The 21248-nt window shown below is 37.4% G+C and overlaps 2 protein-coding genes across 2 annotated transcripts; one reads left to right on the forward strand and one right to left on the reverse strand.

Annotated features, from left to right (window-relative positions):
- Nucleotides 1-11: 11 nt before the first annotated feature.
- gtf2a1l (general transcription factor IIA, 1-like) lies at nucleotides 12-4409 on the forward strand. The gene is made up of 9 exons (XM_055162601.1): nucleotides 12-573; nucleotides 862-963; nucleotides 1035-1158; nucleotides 1569-1618; nucleotides 1692-1785; nucleotides 1923-2422; nucleotides 2943-3167; nucleotides 3825-3914; nucleotides 3993-4409. The coding sequence occupies exons 1-9, from the start codon at nucleotides 550-552 to the stop codon at nucleotides 4098-4100; spliced, it is 1317 nt and encodes a 438-aa protein (XP_055018576.1). The 5' UTR covers nucleotides 12-549; the 3' UTR covers nucleotides 4101-4409.
- Nucleotides 4410-5110: 701 nt separating this feature from the next.
- On the reverse strand, nucleotides 5111-14825 carry LOC110156782 (lutropin-choriogonadotropic hormone receptor-like). The gene is made up of 11 exons (XM_020921003.2): nucleotides 14647-14825; nucleotides 14302-14373; nucleotides 11314-11388; nucleotides 11028-11102; nucleotides 10350-10424; nucleotides 10073-10150; nucleotides 9372-9440; nucleotides 8960-9034; nucleotides 6933-7124; nucleotides 6774-6827; nucleotides 5111-6260 (listed from the first exon to the last, which is right to left on the reverse strand). Exons 1-11 carry the CDS (start codon nucleotides 14823-14825, stop codon nucleotides 5111-5113), a joined length of 2094 nt encoding a protein of 697 aa, XP_020776662.2.
- Between the last annotated feature and the right edge of the window lie 6423 nt (nucleotides 14826-21248).

Genomic DNA, 21248 nt, shown 5'->3' on the forward strand with positions numbered 1-21248 from the left:
AGGGTCACACCTTAACTTTAGCTCCTTATTGCAGTGACATATGTAGTCTGTAGTCGATCTGTAGTCCTGGGGTAGAGGCAAAGTGGCAGCAGGTCACCTCAGTGTGGAAGTAACCAAGAGCATAAGATTTAATTTCATAATCACAGCAACAGTGACCAAGTGTCTGACAAATGTTATCTATATGTACTCTTTGTTAATGTTATACCTATTATAATTTTACTCCCCTAAAATGTACAATGGCTTAAATGGGTCTAACCTCTAGGCCTGTGGCCATTGTCCTCATGTGACCCTAATCGCCAAGCAGCAAAAGCAACAATGTATTGTAAACAGTACACAAACAATATACACGTAGTTATACTTTGTTTCAGTAACTAATAAAGTAATTTATTAAGTAACTGATTAGGGTTGATTGCTGATGGTCGCGCTGGTTGTCTTAGTTCCGCCTCCAGGTGGTGCTGTTGCGCTGATCCCCTCACGTGCGCACACTGCAGGTGATAGTCTGTGCTGCACATGGAGGAGCTTCGACGTGAACAGCTGTGATTGTGAATCATGTTAACAAACACGGGGCCAGTGGTGAGAAGTGTTAATCAACATCTATCATTCTAGTAACCAGCAACTGTAGATTCTATTATCTCACTTAATGCTAATGTATTCATGAGCAATATACATTTTTAACGCTAACTAATTAGGGCGACCAGTGACCAGCCCTGCTGCAGATGAAATAAAGTTGGCAAAGTAACTTGTTGTGCATTTGAATGCAAATTGAATATTAATGTTAAATGCAATATGACAGTATTTTTGCTTGTATGTTTCTAAACAAATACAAGGGCCTTACTGTGAGTGCTGTTGTGTCACCTGCAGGCTAAGCTGTACCTGTCCATCATTGACGATGTCATAGAGAGCATGAGGGAGCTCTTTCTGGACGAGGGCATTGAAGACCGTGTTTTGGATGATTTGAAGCATGTAAGTTTTTCACTGACTGTTAAGAGAATACTCCATACACAGTAGAGGGTCTGATGTCTGTGTTTGTGCAGCTCTGGGAGTCAAAGATGATGCAGTCTAAAGCAATGGAGGACTTCAGAAAAAACAACATCAACTCTTCCAACTTTGTACTGCAGCTCCCGGCCAGCTACACCCAGAATGAACAAGAGATTACTGGTAAATGAGAGATGAGGAAAATATGGTCGTCTAGGCTATTACAACTGTTGATGAATGGATGAACTAAAGCATATAAATTATTGCCCCACTATCAGACCAATAGAGAAATGCAATTAGGACCTGTCATATTAGTAATGTAAAAATAATAATGACTTCATGTTGCACTTTACCAATTTGACAGTCTGGTGAAAGCGCAACAGTAGTCTCTCCACACTGTTAAAAAGCAGCTTCCTACGGGCTTGTGGAAATGTGTTCCAACAGTCTCTCTAACCATCACAAAATTTGACCTTGAAACTCACACCCACACCACATTGACTGAGAGGAGATGGGTTACGTCTTGCATTAGGACAACAACAGTAGGCCAATGCATTTATGTTTATGTATACTCAATTCAAATTTGTCTTTTGTAGCTTCAGTTGTTATACCCTCAAGTCAGAAAGTCCAAACCTATCCAAAGAAGGTAATTGCTGTTTTGCCTAATCTTCACAACACACATTTTCTTTTGGCTAAAATGTAATGTATTTGAATGACAGACGACTTCAGAGACCGTTGCCACCTTTTCTCTTCCCGCTGGTCTAGCCTATCCTGTCCAAATTCCTGCTGGAGTAACACTGCAAACTGCTTCTGGTAAAAAAATTGTAAATAAATATATATGTGTGTGTATATATGTACATGTTTGTGTGTGTGTGTATATATATATATATATATATATATCATTATTATTATATTCCCAAATAATAATAACATTTTCTATGCATATTTAGGTCAGCTTTATAAAGTCAATGTTCCAGTTGTGGTTACACAGGCTCCAACAGGACAGCAGCCTCAACCCCGTCCTGCACCAAAAGTCCCTGCTCCTGCCCCTAAATCCCAAGCTGTCCGAGTAAATACTGCTACGGTCCATGAGGTGGCGCCATCCACAGTAACAAAGACTTCTACATCTAATCCCACACCAGTCCCTGTTCCACTCCAAACCAACCCAGCTCCAATTCAAGAGGTTATCCCACCTCAAGAACAAGAAGCACCAGGTATTATAAGTGTTGAGGCTGCAGATATCCCAGAATCCCCTTCTCCAGAGCCAGAGATCAAAGGTGAAGACGGTGACCAGCCTGTGAATCTGAGTATGAACGCACCACCCAGTGATTTACTAGACTTCCAGATGAGTGCAAACACCACGGATATCGATGACCTCCTCAAAGAAGTGATCGAGAAGGAGAGGGAGAAGGTCAGGAACTTGGATCCAACTAAAGATGATGTCCTGGGGGTGAGTTGCAGTATTTTAGATTTGTCAGCATTTTAAGTTTCCCTTTTAGATCAGTCACACATTGAATTAAAGTGTCTTACATAAACTACACACATGTAAATTGACATTTTTTGTTTTCCTCTAGTCTAGCTTCTCAAAAGAATGGCCTGCATCTCTTTGACATAAAAATCCACTATCTAACTTTTCTGATTGTTTTCACTGAGATGGTATTGTGGAACATTCTTGGCAAAGCAGTAGCATCTCCATGAAGACAAGCATGTGGCATACCCTTCACTAGAAAAGTTACATAGTGCCTCTTTATTCTCAAAAGAAACTGCTGTGAGATGTCTGGCTGATGTCATTCTCCCAAAACTCTCCTCAGCATCTTTAATTCCTTTTTAAAATGTCTTTAATTTTTCCAGGAATATTGAAGTTTGACAATTACATTAGCATTTTGTTATAATTTGGTATACAGTGTGGTAGTTATACTTTTATTTCTTTTACAAACGTACTAGTATATATTTGTGGCATTTGTGTTTAGCTGGACCTGGACTACAGCGCACTCTCAGACATTGTGCAGCTCGATGGTGCTGTTGACAACTCTGAGGACGAAGAAGTGGCTGCTCTGGAGGAGAATGACTTTTTGGGAATAATCAATGCAGAAGCTATAAAGGCCCTGCAGGAGGGAGACGCCAGCAGTGATGGCAACAGCCTCTCCTCCAGCGACAGCGAGGTGGAAGACGAACTGGCTCATGACGAGGATGAGGTAAGACTGAGAGGAATTTTAAAAAGTTTCAAAGAGTAAGCACAACTTCAAATGCACTTTGTCATGGGAAAATCTATTGTTTTTTTGTAGTTTGATGAGGAAGAAGAATATGTTTTGCGATTAAGTATCGATTGAGTATCTCTTCAATTAAATTTAGTTTTGATTATGATAAAAAACACCAACATTTCAAGTTAAATATTAAAGCCAATCACAGTAAAAATTTAGTGTTTATTTAGTCGTTTTCCACTGAAAGTTTATCAGAGCAATGTTTGTTCACCAAAATGGGTACAGTAAGCGAAGTGACCTTAATGATAATGTTATGCCTAACTCTGCCAAAAATGTAATGTTTGTTTATGTGCATTAATGGAATCAATTAACTGGGTAAATGAAAGGGGCACTGTGTACGGGTGGGGACTTTTTTTTACTAAAAAATCCTGGAAAAAACATGCAGTTTTACTACGAGTGAGGTCGCCTTTCCACACTTGTGACTTAGCTTGGTAGTGTACCTTGCTTTTCTCCATGGAGATAAGTTTAATGCCATACTGGAATAGTCTTGGCAAAGAAATGACCTCTCCATGGGAAAAATAAATCTTATTATATCCTGAATAACTTTAAATGACTTTATCCATGAATTGTGTCTTTTCTCTATGCTTTTAGGATCCCTTAAATTCAGGTGATGACGTGATTGAACAGGACATCCCAGACCTCTTTGACACCGATAATGTGATTGTTTGCCAGTATGACAAAGTAAGAATATAATTCACTTTTCTCTTGATGGTCTGGTCTGAGTACAGAATTTTTAAATTTCTCATTTGCTCTTTTCAGATCCACCGCAGTAAGAATCGATGGAAATTTCATTTGAAAGATGGCGTGATGACTTATGGAGGCATTGACTATGTGTTTTCAAAGGCAGTGGGAGAGGCAGAGTGGTAATGGCTCTGGTCTTTAGTCGATTGACCAAATCAGATGGAAGTGTCCATTTAGTGAAGGCACTGATTTAAAAGGTGAAACAATCCTTAAATGCTGGTGATTTATCTGCTCAAAGTAGCAATTTTCTGTTTAATTTTGTCAGTAATAATGTTAAACTTGACTGATGATAAAATGTATCTTAAGTTTGCAACACAGCTGATAGTGTGTTTTCATTTCTAAAGACTGTTTTGTCTTCTCATAACTAAAATCAAATATATGTATCTTTTGTTTAGCCTTGAAAACATTTGTACTAAATGTTTAAGTGACTCTTAACTGCTGTCTTTTGTCTGACCTTGTCCAGAAACAAATCATTCAATAGTATAAATCTTTAATACCACTTTTGATGTGTATCACATTCATACATTAAAATGACACATTTACCAAAATCATAGAAAAACAAGAATTCTGTAGAGCATCATATATGATCACTTTACACATACATTTGAATATACAACATGGATGCCAACACATTGCTGGAATAAAACTTAAACTTAAAATGTATATACAACTGCAGAAAAAATTCAGAGCCTCATAAGTACTATTTTAATACCAGATAATACAGAAAATGTCACTTTGTAGAAGGGTTGTTTCCGCTTTATTACTGCTTATAGATCCCTTTTTGTTCAACTGGCCAACTGAAAGACTCCAATTATTTCCAAGAAATAAACTTTTTAAAATCATTTATCCCCATATCTTTTGGCTCATACAATTGTAACCTATATAGCAGCACAAATATTAATAAAATATAAAAATTATATTACATTCAATAAATCATTTCTGGCTGCCCCACATTATCTTCAGCACCTGCAGGCCTACTCTTTAATGTTGGTTGGTCATGACTTCCCCAGCCTCATATATACATGATTTTCATAAAATGTCCCTTTAACATGTTTCAACATCTTGACTAATTACATGAAATGCAACATGAACAGTTTGGCTTCTCCTTTCTGAGTTCATAGTATTTCTACTGACAGTCATGTGGTGCCTTTGTTCAAAAAGCAATTCTTCATTTTCAAGCGATATGCGTAGAAGCTGAGCGAACGTGATTTGCTGTTGGCTGTTTTGTGTGCACTGGAGATGTGTGAGGGGATGGTTTGGGACCTGTAGTAGTCTGCTTTGGTCGGACAGCACCCACAACGCCCCAAAAGCACACACACATCTTTCCTGAAGGCCCGAGTGAAAATGGTGTAGAGGAAAGGATTGCACAGGGAGTTTATGGGATAGAATAGGATGAGTAGTATCTTTGAATGGGACACTGTGATTAGGGGCATTTTCAAAGCTGCAGAAATGGCAAAAAATGAAATTGGCGCCATACAGAGGAAGTCCGTGAAGATCAAGATGGCCATACGTTTCGCAATTTTCGTATCACCATTGCGCGTGGAGTGCTCTGGGTTGTGAACACTTATATAGATGCATACGTAACAATAGCACACTACAACGAAGGCTATGACATTCAAAATAAGAACTGCCACAACATAAACCTGCGATCCAAGCGTGTCAATGTCCATAGGTAGGCAGATGCTTACTTTGCCATAGCCACTGACGCCCACTAGAGGGAGTAGCGCTACGAAGAGGGAGAACACCCAACCTGCACCCATCATAGCTGCCACATGGTGCATCTTGAGTCGTTTATTCACATGCATGGCATTGGTGATGGTGTGCCAGCGCTCCAGGCTAATTACAGTTAGCGTGTATACCGACAGTTCACTGGCAAATACTGTCAAAAAGCCAGCAATGCCACATCCTGGCCCGGTCTGCCAATCAGTTGCATGGTTGTAGTATTCATGACGTGAGTGGATATCCATAAAGGCTATAAGCATCAAGTACAGCCCCATGCATAGATCTGCGAACGCAAGATTGCACATGAGGAATCTTGATATAGTTAGCTTGTGGTGGCTAACTAGCAGGATGAAGAGAACAGCCAGGTTTCCAGTGATGGCAAATATGGTGATGATCCAGGAGAGGCAGCGGAGGAAGGAGAATCCCAGCAGGTCCTCACAGGGGTTAAAAGCATCAGGTTTGGGTGTGCACTTGATGTAAGGGCTGTTCGAGCAGCCAAGCTCCAAGTCTGCATACTGAAAGTTTATGTAGTTTATACTGCTGACTCCATCTGCAGTGGGTTCTCTGAAGAAAGAAAAACAAAAGAGATGTTACATTGCTATTACTTAAGCACTATTATTTGGAAGAACTTAATCTTATGCATTTATACCCTTCAAAAGTTAATCTGTAGAGGACATCTGCAGCATTTTGTGATTCTGGAGAAAGGTAGGCCACCATGTTTCCATGTTGAAGTTATTGTCTTGGCTGGAACATTCTATAATGTGGCCTTATACTATTATTATCTATTTAACATTATTTATTATTCTATCTTAAATAACAAACAAACAAATAAAACAAAAAAAACATTATTTGGAACTTTTTAGGAAAAAAGCAGGTGGCAGACCCTCCCCCAGAAGATATGAATGGTGCAATATCAAACCATTAGCTTTGCTCCTGGTTACAACTTTTATTTTTTTAAATAATTGATTGGATTGGATTTGTAATCACAATTTCTAAAAAGTGACTCATTGCACTGACCTATTGGACCATATCTACATATAATGACTTAGAATCATAAGGGAAGATCAAATAACTTACATGTCCATTTCAATGAGATCACAGAGCTTGGTCAGGTTTTTGAAGAGGCTTTCTCTTTGAATAGAAAAAAACAAAATAAAAAAAACAAACAACAAATTCACTGATGCTGCACATTCATAGAGATTGGTGTGAATCAGTCAAATCTGGGGCGCATCATACCTGTGTTTGCGACGCCAGGTGTGGAAGGCACAGCAGTGGGAGGGGTAGGTGAGCTCGGCGGTCTGCAGGAGCTCGGACAGACCCTTTAAAGGTGGGAGAGTTTTAAGGGCGTAGGCTGAAGTGGCTCTGAGCTCTTTCATCTGCTTAAGGCCTCTGTGTGGGAGGGTGATCAAAGAAGTGGAGGACACATCACTGAAATAGAAGAGAAGTGAAAAGTGTAAGTGCCTAAAATGAGCAATTACTGCAATCTATCTGCAATCTATTTGTTTTTGTGATTTGTCTCCCTCTAGTGACCAGATTAGGGACTACAAAAAAGATTGATGAGACACCAAGTAGAACTTTTTGGGGTACACAAAACCTCTGCCAATCCCTGCATCTATGGGCCTCAAGTGGGCAACACCTTTGACAACAGTGACACAAACACATAACAACAAACACTCACCCTTCCTATCATGGATCAATTTGGTCCTATTTTAAACTATTTTCCTGGAGTTGTGTTTTGTTTCATTCACACATTTTAGCACACAAACCTTGCAAACTTAGGCTGAGTTCTCTCAAGCTGAAAACACTGTGGTAGTACAGGAACTGGTCCACTGTGTTTTTAAACTCCATACACCTTCACTAGAATAATTGGATTGGATAATTCCAGCCCTGGATTTGCTAGTCTCAAATTAACTAAAGGTAAAAACATCACAAGGTGGAAGTGAACATTCTGAACTTTGGAGATGTAAACAAACTAATAATAAAGGGTTACTCAAACATGGGTGAATGAAATAAAACACAACTCCAGGTATGTTTTTGAGTATAAAACAACATTATCACATGGATAAAAGCTCACAAGAGTCAATTTTGTGTAATATAAGCCCTTTAATACTGCACATTTATGCTTTATGCTAGCCACTTTGCCAATATACACTTTAGAGAAACTTACCATTTAAAAATGTTGTTTTGAACTGGGGGATTGGAATGCTGTGAGCCTCTAAAACTACACTGGTGTGCACTAGATTGTGATTTAAACTTTTACAGTCATAAATGCAGCGTTCCCACCACTGAAGAAACCGCCATTTGCCGTTTTAATTGCTGCTGGTTAGAAATGCTGTTTCAGATGAATTTTGCTTCTGGTTTGTGGCGCTCTGGAGTCTGAGCCAAGACTTCATTTACTGTGTTTTCATATTTAACACATCCAGGAGGAACGCAACAGTTAGTGGATGTAATTACTGACATTTACAAGTTTAGCTAAGGTCTAATATTTATCATCCAAATGGTAAAAAGCCTGTATTTTTTACATCAACTAGACTCCAGCAATGGTACCATGTAGAATATTTTTTATTATGTTGCTACATTCTGCTTGAAAGTATTTCCAAATGTTTGCACTTTTGGGACAACAGGGACAGGTGTTAATAAATACCTCCACCAAAAGAGTTCACACTTTTCCATTGTTATTATAAATGTCAGTCATGTGAGGTCACAATTTCAAAACTAAAAGAACTCTGGTCCAATCAAAGACCTTGCAAGAGGCGGTAACGTGGGGCTATTTGTTCACTAATCAGTATTCAGTGCCCCGTGTGGTTTGTTGGTTGTTTACACAGACAGCCTGTCACCTCTCAGTGTTTATACAATAGAATGATAAACACTGTTATGAATATTAATCTTACTGCAATGACCCAATTCAAAACTGTCGGCCTTAACTATGGTCTGAGCAAGTATAGATTTACAATGTGTTTTCTCATAAATACTTTCTGTTTCTTAAGACTGTCAGTTTGATCCAGGAACAAAATTGTATTCCTCCTTTTAAGAATAGAAATATAAGATTAAACAGTCCAAACACGTATTCACTAATGGTAATTATTGTATTATGATGAACTAAACTTCTTTTTATACGATTACTAGTATGAGAATGAATGAATGAGAATGTCCATGTCTGAACCTTAGCATCAAATATTGCCCAGGATCTACCCCTCCTAAGGCTCATAGTTGCAGTGAACCAAGTGAGAAAAGATGATTTAAAGTAATACAATTTAACTTACAGTGTAGTTGGTCCAGAGGCTCCTTCAAAAGCATCATGATCTATTTTAGCTAGAAACTTATTGTCTCTCAAAATCCTGCAAAATAGATAAAAACATTCTCCATTTTCACATCGTTCTCATGACTTATTACCCAAGTTTTGAATTTCTTAAATGACCCAAAACTTTTATTTCCCCTTTAGCTTGACACTGTGATAGATAAGCCATATTTAAATATTGTAAACAGCCCACGCATATCAGAGTTTCTTCAGAAAGTCAACAATATGGCACCAAATCTCTGTTTAGTCTTACATAATGTTGATATGAGGGTACAGTACAGTCAGTTTTTAAGATGAAAGAAAAACATATCTTAAATCGGCAAATGTAAAGAGTATAATATAGCCTAATGTGTTGGTTGTTTACAGTATGGACTTACAGTGAGTTGAGGTTTGTGCCGTTGAATGCGTAAGCTTGTATCTCCTTGAAGCCATTTTTAACCAGGTTCCTGTCAAGGATAAAATGTTTTGCATTTCAGTTCACTATCAAGAAAACCTGGCACAAAAGGTCAGAGAACTGAATTACATAACAAGAAAATGTGACCCAAGAATATGGAATGTAAATAGAAAATAGTTACAAAGATAAAACTACTGTATGAATCTCTATAACATCAACACATTTTAGGCAAGGTATTGTTAACTAACTGAGTATTGGCCATCAGAAAAGTTACTTAGTGGGTAAACTACTGCGATTGCATATATTGTGTCAATACAAAAAAAAAGTAGTAGTGCTGAGGTAGTTCTAACTCTTTTAATGAAGTTTAAGTTTCAGAAGTAGTGGTGATGAAAAATGTATTCTGATAGTAATTATAGCATTTGATTTGTAGTAAATTACACCAAATTACCCCCTAAAACCAACTTATATTAATCTAAAATGTACATCTAAAAATGTAAAGTAAAAATGTAGTAGTATATTTAACTACATATTCCTACACTTTGATGTATATAAATTATATATTATCATGTTACATTATTAGAGTAACCTAATTGTTGATGAAACACTTTTAAATGAGTTCAAACTGTGGATGCTTTATCAAACTCTGCTCATACCACTGATAACATTGTACAGTTGTGGCCTTACATGTCAACAGACTCCTTTGAGATTCCCTGGAAAGAATTGGCAGGAATGGTGTGGATCCAGATGTTGTCTGCCATGTCCCTAAACACACAAGATAACATAACATTAACCAGGCTGTATCACTTAGACTAAATTATACACATTACAGGCAAGAAATGAGTGGTTTCCACTGTCACCCAGAGGGAGAGGCAGGCTGACACTGATAGATAAAATGAAAACCAAGAGAGTAAAATAATACTCTAATCTTTCATGCTTGCATTATAAAAACAATGTTACTTACAAGATAAATCTAGGAGCCAGAGAGGAGACAGTGGTGAAGTCTGGGAAGTGAGTGAGCCCAGTGTTGGAGATGCTCCTGAATGAGAACAGCATATAGTTTCAGTTATTGCAGGACCATATGAAAAAATTATTAATCAAGCAAATTAAAGCTTTTACTTATACTGAAGGATAATAATTTTTTATTAAATCTTATTTTGTCTTATTTAAAACACATAAAATGGCATTCAATATACATTTTCTGATGATAGACAATACAAACCTAATTTCAAATTTCAATTTTAATTTCAAATACAGTCAAAATTCTTCCCCCAAATCATTCAAAACCACATGCTCTTACAGAGATTTGGCTGTACTTCTCTCCATTAAAAAGCCAAGCTGATTATTGATAATTAGAAAGTACTTGATTTTGATTAAAATTATATTAATTTCAGGGGATTAGTTCACATCCAGCTTCAAGTTACTTTCTCACAAGGGTAAAGAATACATTATTTGTTTGTTTACTGACCAACTGACCAACATGTATTGATATCAACTCTCAAAATTTCTTGTTCACACCCTACAAAATCATATCTATGAGAACTGTCAGATAACCAGTGTCAAGCTAAAATATTGTGCTGATAAGTTCATAGCTAAAGATGTAAACACATGATTATTTAAAGATATTTTAAATCATTCTTACAAATAATCCAGTCTTGGCAAGTCAGTGAACGCCCCTTCTTCAATGAACTGCAGACTATTGATATTGCTCACAAAGCTGCATAAATAAAAATGAGAAATTTATCAGTAATTATAATATTTCTGTCAACAAATAAACAAACAAACAAACAGTAAAAGGCTGATCATCCGTGCTGAATGCCAACACTGTGTCTTTGTAATCGAGGCAGTAATTCTTAAATCTCCTGGATAATGCAGAACATATAGCTGCAGCTGTTCAAATAACACTGGGTTTGTGTGAAGCGGCTTACATCTGAGACACAGTGTGGAGGGAGAGGAAGGCCTGTCTCTGGATCCGAGTGATGGAGTCGCTCTGGAAAATTGCACTGTGGGACAAGAAAGGAAAAATAAGTAAGTGAATAAACATGTTTAAAGTGAATTGCAGATTAAAGTGAATTTAATTACTTGTCTGTTTTTTTTTTTTCTTTTCAGTCAATACAATATCTGGTATTTGTTGTCGGAGCCAATACTCGGTAATTGCAGATGTATGTGTAACAGTAGATGCTGGCTCTTTTGTGAGAAGAAAATACAACAGTGAAGATTAGGTTAGATATGGTGTAAAAAGAGAAAATGATGTTTGTTATATGTCAAATTGTTATTGAGATAGGGCTGGGTGATATACCCAAAAAAATTCACAATTTCATGGGGCTTGACAACAACTTCAATTACAATTCCAGCAGTCTTCATATATTTATATCATGTCATTATGATTGGTTAATTGCATCTGTCACTCACTCAGAGCAGGGAGGCTGACCAATAGGATGAGAATCACAATCAGACAATATCACAAAAATTGTCTTGATGCTTTGCAGTAACATCACGCTGGGGGTGTTCTACATGTATCTGTACTGGAGGAATGTTCAGTAGTTACCACGGTGACATACTGCACATTAGCAATGCACATTAGCAAACAGAGGTAACTTTTTAACACTGCCAGAAAACTCATGAAAGAACACAAAAAGGTGTTTAATTTTCAACAAAAAAGGTGAGAGTAACTAATTGAAAAACTGTTGGCTAATCCTAGTTAACTTGTGACTGCAATTTTATGCGTGAGACTTATTTAAGCACACAAATCATCTCACCTGTTGTAACCAAGTTCAACCAAGTCAGCTCCTTCTGGTCAGATTGAGGTAAAATAAAGATCAGATTAAATCTAACTTGAGTAACAGAGCTTCTAACAGAGTAGTGCTTCCAGTTAGCATCACACCCCCAGGTAATGTTGATGTCTTCAGCTGCAAAGTATCAATTGTCATATAGATGAGACTGCAATTTGATTTTTATCACCACATCGCCCAGCCCTAGTTGAGATAATTTACCTGTAACCAAAAGATTAATCTCAGTTTTAGTATACCAAGTAAAAGGATAAAAAGTTGTTCCCTTTACCTATTTACTATTCCCTCATTTAGAACTAGGACAGTGTTGATTAATATTACACTAAACTCACCTGGGACACAATAAAAACAACAGCTACCATCGTATTACTCACAATCGCCGGACACCTACATTTCAGCCCATGTTTGGACCTATCCCAACTTACATCAAACATGCATCTAGGCCAACAAGAATGAGTGAAGAAAGCAGGAATAAACAACAGTCCAAAGTCACGGGTGCTTGCATGCGTCCTTGACAACGTTTTTTTCAGATAGCACCCTTCTCCAAACTCTTTTCTCTAATCGCTTCTTTCGCTTTAGCCTCGCTCTCCTAAGTAATCAGACAAGACTTTTTCTTAAGTTAAAGTCACCGTGCCATCATTCAAAAACACAAACAATTAAAGATCCCCCATCTGTGGAGTGTACTTATCTTTCTTGATTGCCAAACGCATTGTAATTACCACTAAATGCTCATGAAACACTTGTATGAAAATGAAACATGATTTACTGCAAACTACGTCAGCAAAGGGCGCACTCTACCTTGACATGTGTCGGTGAGAGAGAAGGTTTAAGATTAGGATTGTGAAATTAAAAAAAAAAAAAAAAAGAAAATTTATGACTGGACCATGAGTTGTGCATAACGGACATGTAAGTACTGTAAGTATCTAGAGCTGATAAGAGGTGGCCTTGTAAAGCCAAGTCCAATTTACTCAACATTTTAGCTAACAGCTGTCTTCTACTGCTATGAGGAAATCAAATTAATACACTTTAAACATGTTTTGAAAAGATGTGACTTTGAAGGAAGAAAACCCTTGAAGTTTTGACAATACTTTTGAAAATGTGTTATTACTAATTAGCTTCCTGTGTACATTTTGTGTGCAAATTACACCCACATATGATCTGAATAAGCATGTTTATAATTTGGAATATAGACACCATAGTTTTAAATGAATGAACATTATTTACCATGTAAGCCCTTATGTACAGTAATAGGCAAAAAGAAAAGTGAAACAACACATAGCCAACCTCATGTGTACAAACATTGCAGTTTTTAATTTCATCAAAATTTAGATGCATTCAAAATAAAGTCCTGTTTTGACCTGATCAATTCTTAGTTCGGCTCTTATTTTAGACCATATTTAGTAAAATTCTGGTTGAGATCAGGTTTGGTCCTTATTGTTGAGCCACATGGCCAATTCCAAAATACAGAGTTCTTCTGAGCCCTCAAGAAGCCACATTTTAATTATCAATATCAATTATGTGGGACTTTTCAAACAAATTGTGATGTGAGGCCAACACATAAAATACACAATTCAAACCATTCTGAAAACCTTGGGGCATTGCACACATAGGCTAAATTAAGTACTGAGATAAAATACACTCTGAATGCCAAACTGACCAGACTGAGCATTCCTAGTGGAACAGGTCAAATGTGTTTGAAAACACTGTCATGTATGTTGGCTATAACAAATTATACTAAATCTCAGTCTCCTAGTCTGCACTGTGCTACTGATTGTGATACTAACTGCTCCTAATAATAAATACTGCTATAACTATAACTATAACTATAACTATAACTATAACTATAACTAACCACACAAGGCCTGTATTGTTGGTGGTAGGTCTAACTAATGTAGAAAAAGAAAAGCTTTTTATGTTATAGCCTTCTGTCAATAACTCCCTGACTCCATAACGATTTAAAGCAGAATGAAGTCAATGAAAGCAAGCAACAATTTTGAGAATATAAACTGTCACTCATCTTTAGTTGAGCCTATTGCAGCCTGTAATAAACAATTAATAATAATTTATCTGGCAGCCAACCTAATTTTAATTTGTAGACCTTGGATTAGAACGGCACAGTCTACTTACATCATGGTAATGTTGACCAGGTCTCTGAAGGCGTACGTAGGGACCAGCTTCAGAGGCAAGTGGCTTAGTGTCCTGCACAAATCAAAATTGTTTTTAATTTTTGCAATTTTCAAATTAATCTTGACATAACGCTTTGAAATACATAAGCAATGTTCCTTAATGCAACACTAATATGGCACTCTTATTTTGTTCCTATTTGCTGCAGAGACCTAACAAGCTTCTGTAGGACGGGATTAGCTCCAGGAAGCATCAAGTCCTCCGCAGTCCCGCCGCTACAGGATTAGCTGGACTCGCTATGACTCACAATTTAATTCACTGAAATTAGCATGAGATCCGGGTACTTACAGCTTCTCAGTTTTGACGGCAGCCCGGGAGGAGAGCTGAGTGTTCCGATTGCACTGGAAGGTTCGCGCGCTGCAGCTGCAGATGTCGGGACATGGATAAGAGATGGACGCACCGCAGGGGACCGCGAGCAGAAGGACACTGGACAGCGCCGCTGAGAGCCACAAAGCTCCGGGAACCATGATGAGAGAGACCAGGCAATCTCCCTGGAACTAGCCAGAATAAAACTTAAACGTTTCCAAAGTAAACTGACTTTTGTCAACAAAGTTTGTGGTGTCAGAAAATGACGCACGTCGCGTTGTCCACCTTTTCTTTTCTTGAATCTGCCGCTAGTGTCTTCAGGGACAGTCTTAATCGTCTCTGTCAGAGGAGAAGTGCGCAAAGTAAAGACTCGAGAGTTTTTTGTGACAGTTGTCCAGGAGAGACATGACGTGAGGAGGGAGGAGAGGCGTCAAACAAACAAAACACTCACCATCTTCTTGGTACTTTTTACAAAACATTGTTATTGTCATGTTGGATGTTTTGGTCATCTTTGGTTTGGAATTGAATCGTGTTTGTAGTTAATTTCTTCTCATTAAAATTGGGCATATAGTCATTCTTTAACTCAACATTTTGAAAGCACAATTAATTCATAAAGTCTGAGTAGCGTGATAAAGAAAATCCACATATATACTAAATTATTTGAACTTTTTTTTTTTTTTTTTAAGTCAATTAGTTGTCTTACTACAATGCCTGTACACATACAAAGAGCATTTTGTATTCAGTTCAGTTATTGTGTTTTGTTTATTCTCTTGAATGTAAACGGGAATATAAATATTCCTACTCAGTTATGTAAGTAATTTAAGTATTATAGTAAGTAGTAAGTATTATAAAACAACAATACAGATGTTAATGTAGAGCAAAGCCCCTTCAAATAAATGGAGGCTACCCAATAAAAACAATATATGGGCAACATTTCTATATGACATAATTTACTGTAGTATTTAATTTATTGTAGAATTAATTCTTTAGATAATCTGAGCAAAAGACTCATCTAAAGTGTTTGCAGTGTTATCTGTCAGCAAAGTTCATAGTAATCGTCCAAACACATAACAAAATGAACATAAAATATTTTGACACATTTGTTTTATCTCTTTTATTATAAGATGTTAGCTACATGTAACCCCTTTGGGTCATTGGAGTAACAAAGGATTACACTTACCACGCACAACACAAACCACTGTGTGAAAGGAGTATTGTGGTTTAGCCTACAATGAATGGGAAACTTGACACTATTTCGTTCACATTGACCCAGCTGACACTTTCAATCATTAGGCTACACTGAAAAAAAAAGGTTGCTGGATTTGCGTAAAAAAGTTATGGACAGCGGTTGCACGCAATAAAATTGTGTTTAGGCTTTGAAACTTTTTTCGATCCTCTCTACACATATTTTTCTCGGAACATGAACATCACTTTTTCATGTTGATGAAATTTGAACAAATCATGCTGAATATGCATATTTATCTTATGTTACCTTATCATGAAATGTATAAGTATGTATAATGTAATTTAATTGATCTAATTCTGTAAAAGAATACAAAAACAGTCTTTAGTTTTCCACAGTTCTGTATTGTCTTAAACAGAATCAAACACAAAGAGACACACAGGGACAGAGACACACAGTTTGGAGCTGGACAGTGTGAAGATTTATTCCAGTGAAGAAGCTCTGGTCTCTGCCTGTGGACACAGGAATAACACATGATGATCACATTCTGATGATCTACTCTGTTGTACAAGTTTAAATACACTTATAGCTATTATTACTACAATAATGGACCAGAACAGAAGAACAAGAACATTAGAAGTGTATCTGCAGAAACAAAACTCACCATGTGCTGCTTTTCTTCCTCTAAACACAGTAACAGGGAGGGCATCTGGTATAAAGTCCCCCTAATGCCACATCACCTTGTACAAGTACGATAACAGTTTCAATAGGAAGTTCATTTTGAAAAATTTTAAAATAATTTTAGTTGGTTTACTTACTTTGTTCATCTGTAGTCTGTGTTTTGTTGGTTCTCAAACATCTTCCTTTTTTCTGAAACATCAACTATAACATTCATGAACTTCCCCACAGCTCCAGCAGAGCTCTGGACGTCACTCTGTGTTTGTAGACGACTCTGGAAGCAACACATTTAAATCTTAGTACAAGTGTCACACTCTTGTAGATGGACAGTCAAAAACAATTTGTTTCAAGCTGTCCTTACATTAACTCTAATTTCAAATAAAACAACACAAACATGTTTTAAGCAATGACGACATTCTAGGCCGGAGAAGCACATAATAAAATCTTTGAAAAGTCTTACCTCCAGATCAGCTCTCATGATCCTCCTGCTCCACACTGTGTCCTCTGCTCATCTAACTGTCCTGTGTCCTGTTACATTTGAATTTTCCCTCCAAAAGTTTTGGGGAGGAGAATTCCAGAGGGAGGAGCCTCACCAGAAATTATAATAAAGTCATGTTTCCTCAACCTGATTAAAACATGCAGGTCTCACATCGGCCACAATCAAGCGATGTTTGTAAGATTTAAACATGCTTGACAGAGAAACGTAAAAAAGTGATGTTATTGTTGTCAAATTTGTTTTTGCAATTTGAGCAACCCCTCTTGGACCATTTTTTCAGTGTACCAATGATTTCCACTGGGTTCGAGAGGGTCGTACAAACTGGCCCTTCTGTGTGACCATCTTTGCTCCAATTCCCCACATTTTGAAGCAGAAGTTACATGTCGCCTCCATATTTGTTTACACTTCCTCCTCTTCCCACAGTGACCCTGACCCTGTATGTTTCTCTCACATCCAGTTTGTTCCTCTTGTCAACCACCACCTCTGTTCCCACTCAAAGACCAACCAAACACACACATATTGTTGACCTGGGATCCACCTGTAACACGCAAGCTGCACACTGACAGTAATTTATGCACTGAGTCTTTTCTGACTCAGCCCTTGTCTTCATGTTAACTCCACGCTGCGCTGCGCGTCACATCACACCCCGAAGGTCACACAGCAGGAAGCCACAGCCAGAGAAATACAGCTTTTTACAATTAGGCTTACATCACATACACTTGTAATGGGAACATGGATTTCTTATAACTACACTGCTGTTGCTACCTGTTTGGTTTTCTGTTCTGATAATAATTCTTTCATTATTTTAGAGTTTGACAAAATGTATTGATTAACAGGGGATGCTACACAGGGGATGATGTGACTATAGCTTATTAGAAAATATTATGTAATGTGCACTTCAGAGTCATTCAGTATTCACACTCTACTAAAAATCTAAAAAAAAAAAAAAAAAAGCCTGCATTGTTAGCATTGCATTCATATACTATGCAAGGTGGATAAAGTGTCTTGCCTATGTGCACAACAATACTATGTACTAGAGCTTCTGCAGCCCCCTAAGATTTAGTTTACCTTGAAGTAGATGATGCCATTCACGCATAGTATGTTTATATTTGGTGAAGAAGAAATTATAGTCAACTTAATTTTAGTAACTTTTTCTCCTGTAACAAGCCATATAACAAGGAAGCAATTGCCACATAAGATGAATTGTTTTGTTTTATATGGTCAAGTCCCTCTGTCTGCAGATAGATCTTTTTAAAATGTCTTTCATAATGAAGATACTTTGAGCAGAGATGCAGAGATCACACCCCCAGTTATAATGAGGTGTATTTTAAGCACTTAGGGGCCATTTTTAGCCTGACACTGGGCCAGATGTGAAGCGTGTCACTCAGACCTCAGTGGAGTTGGAGTGTGAGGTACTTCTTTCTTCCTTTAATGATTAGAGCTGCTTTTTATGGAACTGTTTCTTCCTGGCTTCAGGTGGAGGCTTTTGACCTGTCAGGACCCTGCTGCTAATCAAGAAGAGCAACCAAGGCAAACCAGAACAACTTCCCCAATTGGTCAGATATTAAACATGAGGACATCACACATTTACAAGAACAATGACCCTACCTTAAGCACAATCATTTCTGGCCTGACCTTAATATAAACCCAAACCTTTACCTATTTAACCCATATCTAAGTTCATTTATTAAGTCATGGGTCATTAAGTCATGGTGATCGGTTCTTTATCTCCATATGGGAAACAGATGAACATGTACACATTTTAGTCCAGACAATTTAATAAATACATTGTGCATTTAGAAGAAAGTAAACATTTAGTATGAGGAAAAACTACAAGCAAAGTTGAGCAAGCTACAGCAAACATAATACAGTATGAAATAACTGAGTCAGAATATCTACCACTCATGGGCTGTTTCTGATCTGGGATCAGTTTGTAAAAAATTGGCCTCCCTGATTGAAAGTTGTCAGTTCAAGCACAATACATGTTACTGTTGTGTCCTTGGGCATGACACTTTCCACAAGCCTTCAGTATCTGCCTATACACTGTTTATTCCTAGAAGTAAAACAGCTTTAGGGGTAAAATGTTTGAATCATCTGACAGTGATCCTTATTGCACTGTGTGTAAAGCATTTGGTCATAATGTTGTCATAATGTCTCTGTCTGATTGGTCCATTTGTAAACAATGCAGCTTAAACAACAAAAGTTACACAGAAAACACCAAATAACACCAAAAAACAAATCCCACATCAATTTCTGGGAGTGAACCGGCTGTAGTCATTACAGCAACGAACTGAAGGCAGCAATTGGTGTCAAACACTGTTTACCTGCTCCTTCCACAAAGTGACATTTTCACCAGTGAGTGCAGCGTAGAACACACATCACGGTGGCATTTGAAGTAATTGGCATCAGGAGCATGAAGAGTATGTGAGCAGCTTTTGTTTTAGTCTGTAACTCTGTAACAGAGAGGCCACTGAAACTGAAAAAACAGCCAGCCACTTACTTAAAAATGATCCCATTTTAGATTTGGAAATCTGTAAATTAACACATCTTAACCTAACTGTGTGTTTGTAATCCTATAGTTCATAATGCATGTCTAATATATTTTGAATCACACATACATGCACACACACACACAGACACGCACACGCACACGCACATGAAGGGTTTCCCCTTATAGAAAAACTATTTTTCTGTAAGTTACTTTGGGTCTTTGTTGGTTGCAATATCCTGGAAGAGAAAAGTATGGTCATCTAAGTAAAGCTGGTAGTGTTTATAATAATGGCACTGGCAATGGTACAAGCAGAAGACATGTTGCAAACCATGATAACATATTAAGTTATTGTTAACTTATTGAAGGAAATATATTTGCTTTGACACTGATCTGGAAGACTTTTTGCATCCTCTTCATCTCTATTTCCTCAAGTGGCAACTTAAGATGCAATTTGTATAATAGCACTTGATATTATAATGGTTTTTAAATCACATTATAAGTTTATTTAGGCTCTTGTGAACTGTCAGCTTCCTCTTAATTTACTTGAGTATAGATTAGGTCACTTCTCACATCCTCAAGATTATTTTTATTGCTCTTGGAGCTGCCTTTAGCTGAGCAATACAAACCAAGTATCTTTTTAAGAAATAAGTCAAGAATCGCTTATGGCGTTACCACTCAACATTTCAAGGCTTCTCTATTCAAGGACACAAGCACACTCTCATATCACCAGAAAGTCCCGGCCAAGGAGACTGAATAGAGAGCCAAAATGGTGACACACAATCCTACATGGAGGTCTCCAGTACACCAATTTGCTTAGTTAATTTTAAGCGATTTGTATGTAAGAGTTGTAGATACTTGAGCAGGTTAAAATCATTTCCATATGCCCTCTAATCATTCTGCCTCGTCCCACTCAGGAGGGGCGCACTGAGGCCGGCATCTTAATGAATGTGAATAAACAAGCGTGCCGCAAACAGGGGAGTCATTATTATGAATTATTAGGTGGAATTTATGCCGTGTTGTTTTTAATGGCATATAACCTTGAGGCTGTCCGCACTTTGTAACGCACTCACACTCATAGACACACAGTTTGGAAACGGGGCAATGCTTCTGACAGCTTATCAGGGCAGGAATTCACGGGGCCTTGGACATTCAAAACTCATCACTCCAATATCATATTAAAAGAAGTAACCCTTTCAGGACTAGTCACAGAGATACAGCTAAACCATGTGGCACTAAAAAAGATGAGATCATTTGGATATGCTGCTGTCTCTTGTGACTGCTGAAAGTAAAGAAAAAAACTGACTGAAATTACAGCCTTGTTTCAGAAACCCATAAGATTTAACCTGTATCAAAAAGTGCATAATTAACGGCACTTTATTACAGCTTCATAGAAATGGTAATGCTTTCTCCAAAATAATCCACAGTATGGTAATAAATGTATATCTTCAGGACACAAGGTGATGCCACCAGGTCAAGTAACAGGTAAGATATGTGAAAAGGTATGAAATCATGTATTTTGATGTGATTGTCAACTGTTTATCAACACCTATAATTGAAGAGATGCAAAACAAGTTTAATGTTATACTGTGAAACATTTAAGGAAAAGCATCAAGGAAGCCCCTCTCCCTCTAAAAGAAAGTTACTCAGTAGACCTTTAAATAATTTTTTTTAGGGTTAGGCTAAAAAGTATATTCAGGGTTAGGGTAAAAAGTATATTCATCTTATACAGACACTGT

The sequence above is a fragment of the Boleophthalmus pectinirostris genome, unplaced genomic scaffold (genome assembly GCF_026225935.1).
Source record: "Boleophthalmus pectinirostris isolate CB_2022bp ecotype Guang Dong unplaced genomic scaffold, ASM2622593v1 HiC_scaffold_5, whole genome shotgun sequence".
Taxonomy (NCBI): Eukaryota; Metazoa; Chordata; class Actinopteri; order Gobiiformes; family Gobiidae; genus Boleophthalmus; species Boleophthalmus pectinirostris.

Bases quoted from the DNA above. Each gene is read 5' to 3' on its own strand.
- gtf2a1l (XM_055162601.1), top strand. From the start codon at position 550: ATGTTAACAAACACGGGGCCAGTG. The intron at 574-861 runs GTGAGAAGTGTT...TGTCACCTGCAG, and splicing joins TAACAAACACGGGGCCAGTG to GCTAAGCTGTACCTGTCCAT. The intron at 3,915-3,992 runs GTAAGAATATAA...TGCTCTTTTCAG, and splicing joins TTGTTTGCCAGTATGACAAA to ATCCACCGCAGTAAGAATCG.
- LOC110156782 (XM_020921003.2), bottom strand. From the start codon at position 14,825: ATGGTTCCCGGAGCTTTGTGGCTCTCAGCGGCGCTGTCCAGTGTCCTT. The intron at 14,374-14,646 runs GTAAGTACCCGG...TGATTTGTGCAG, and splicing joins GCCGTCAAAACTGAGAAGCT to GACACTAAGCCACTTGCCTC. The intron at 9,035-9,371 runs GTAAGTCCATAC...TCTATTTTGCAG, and splicing joins GGCACAAACCTCAACTCACT to GATTTTGAGAGACAATAAGT.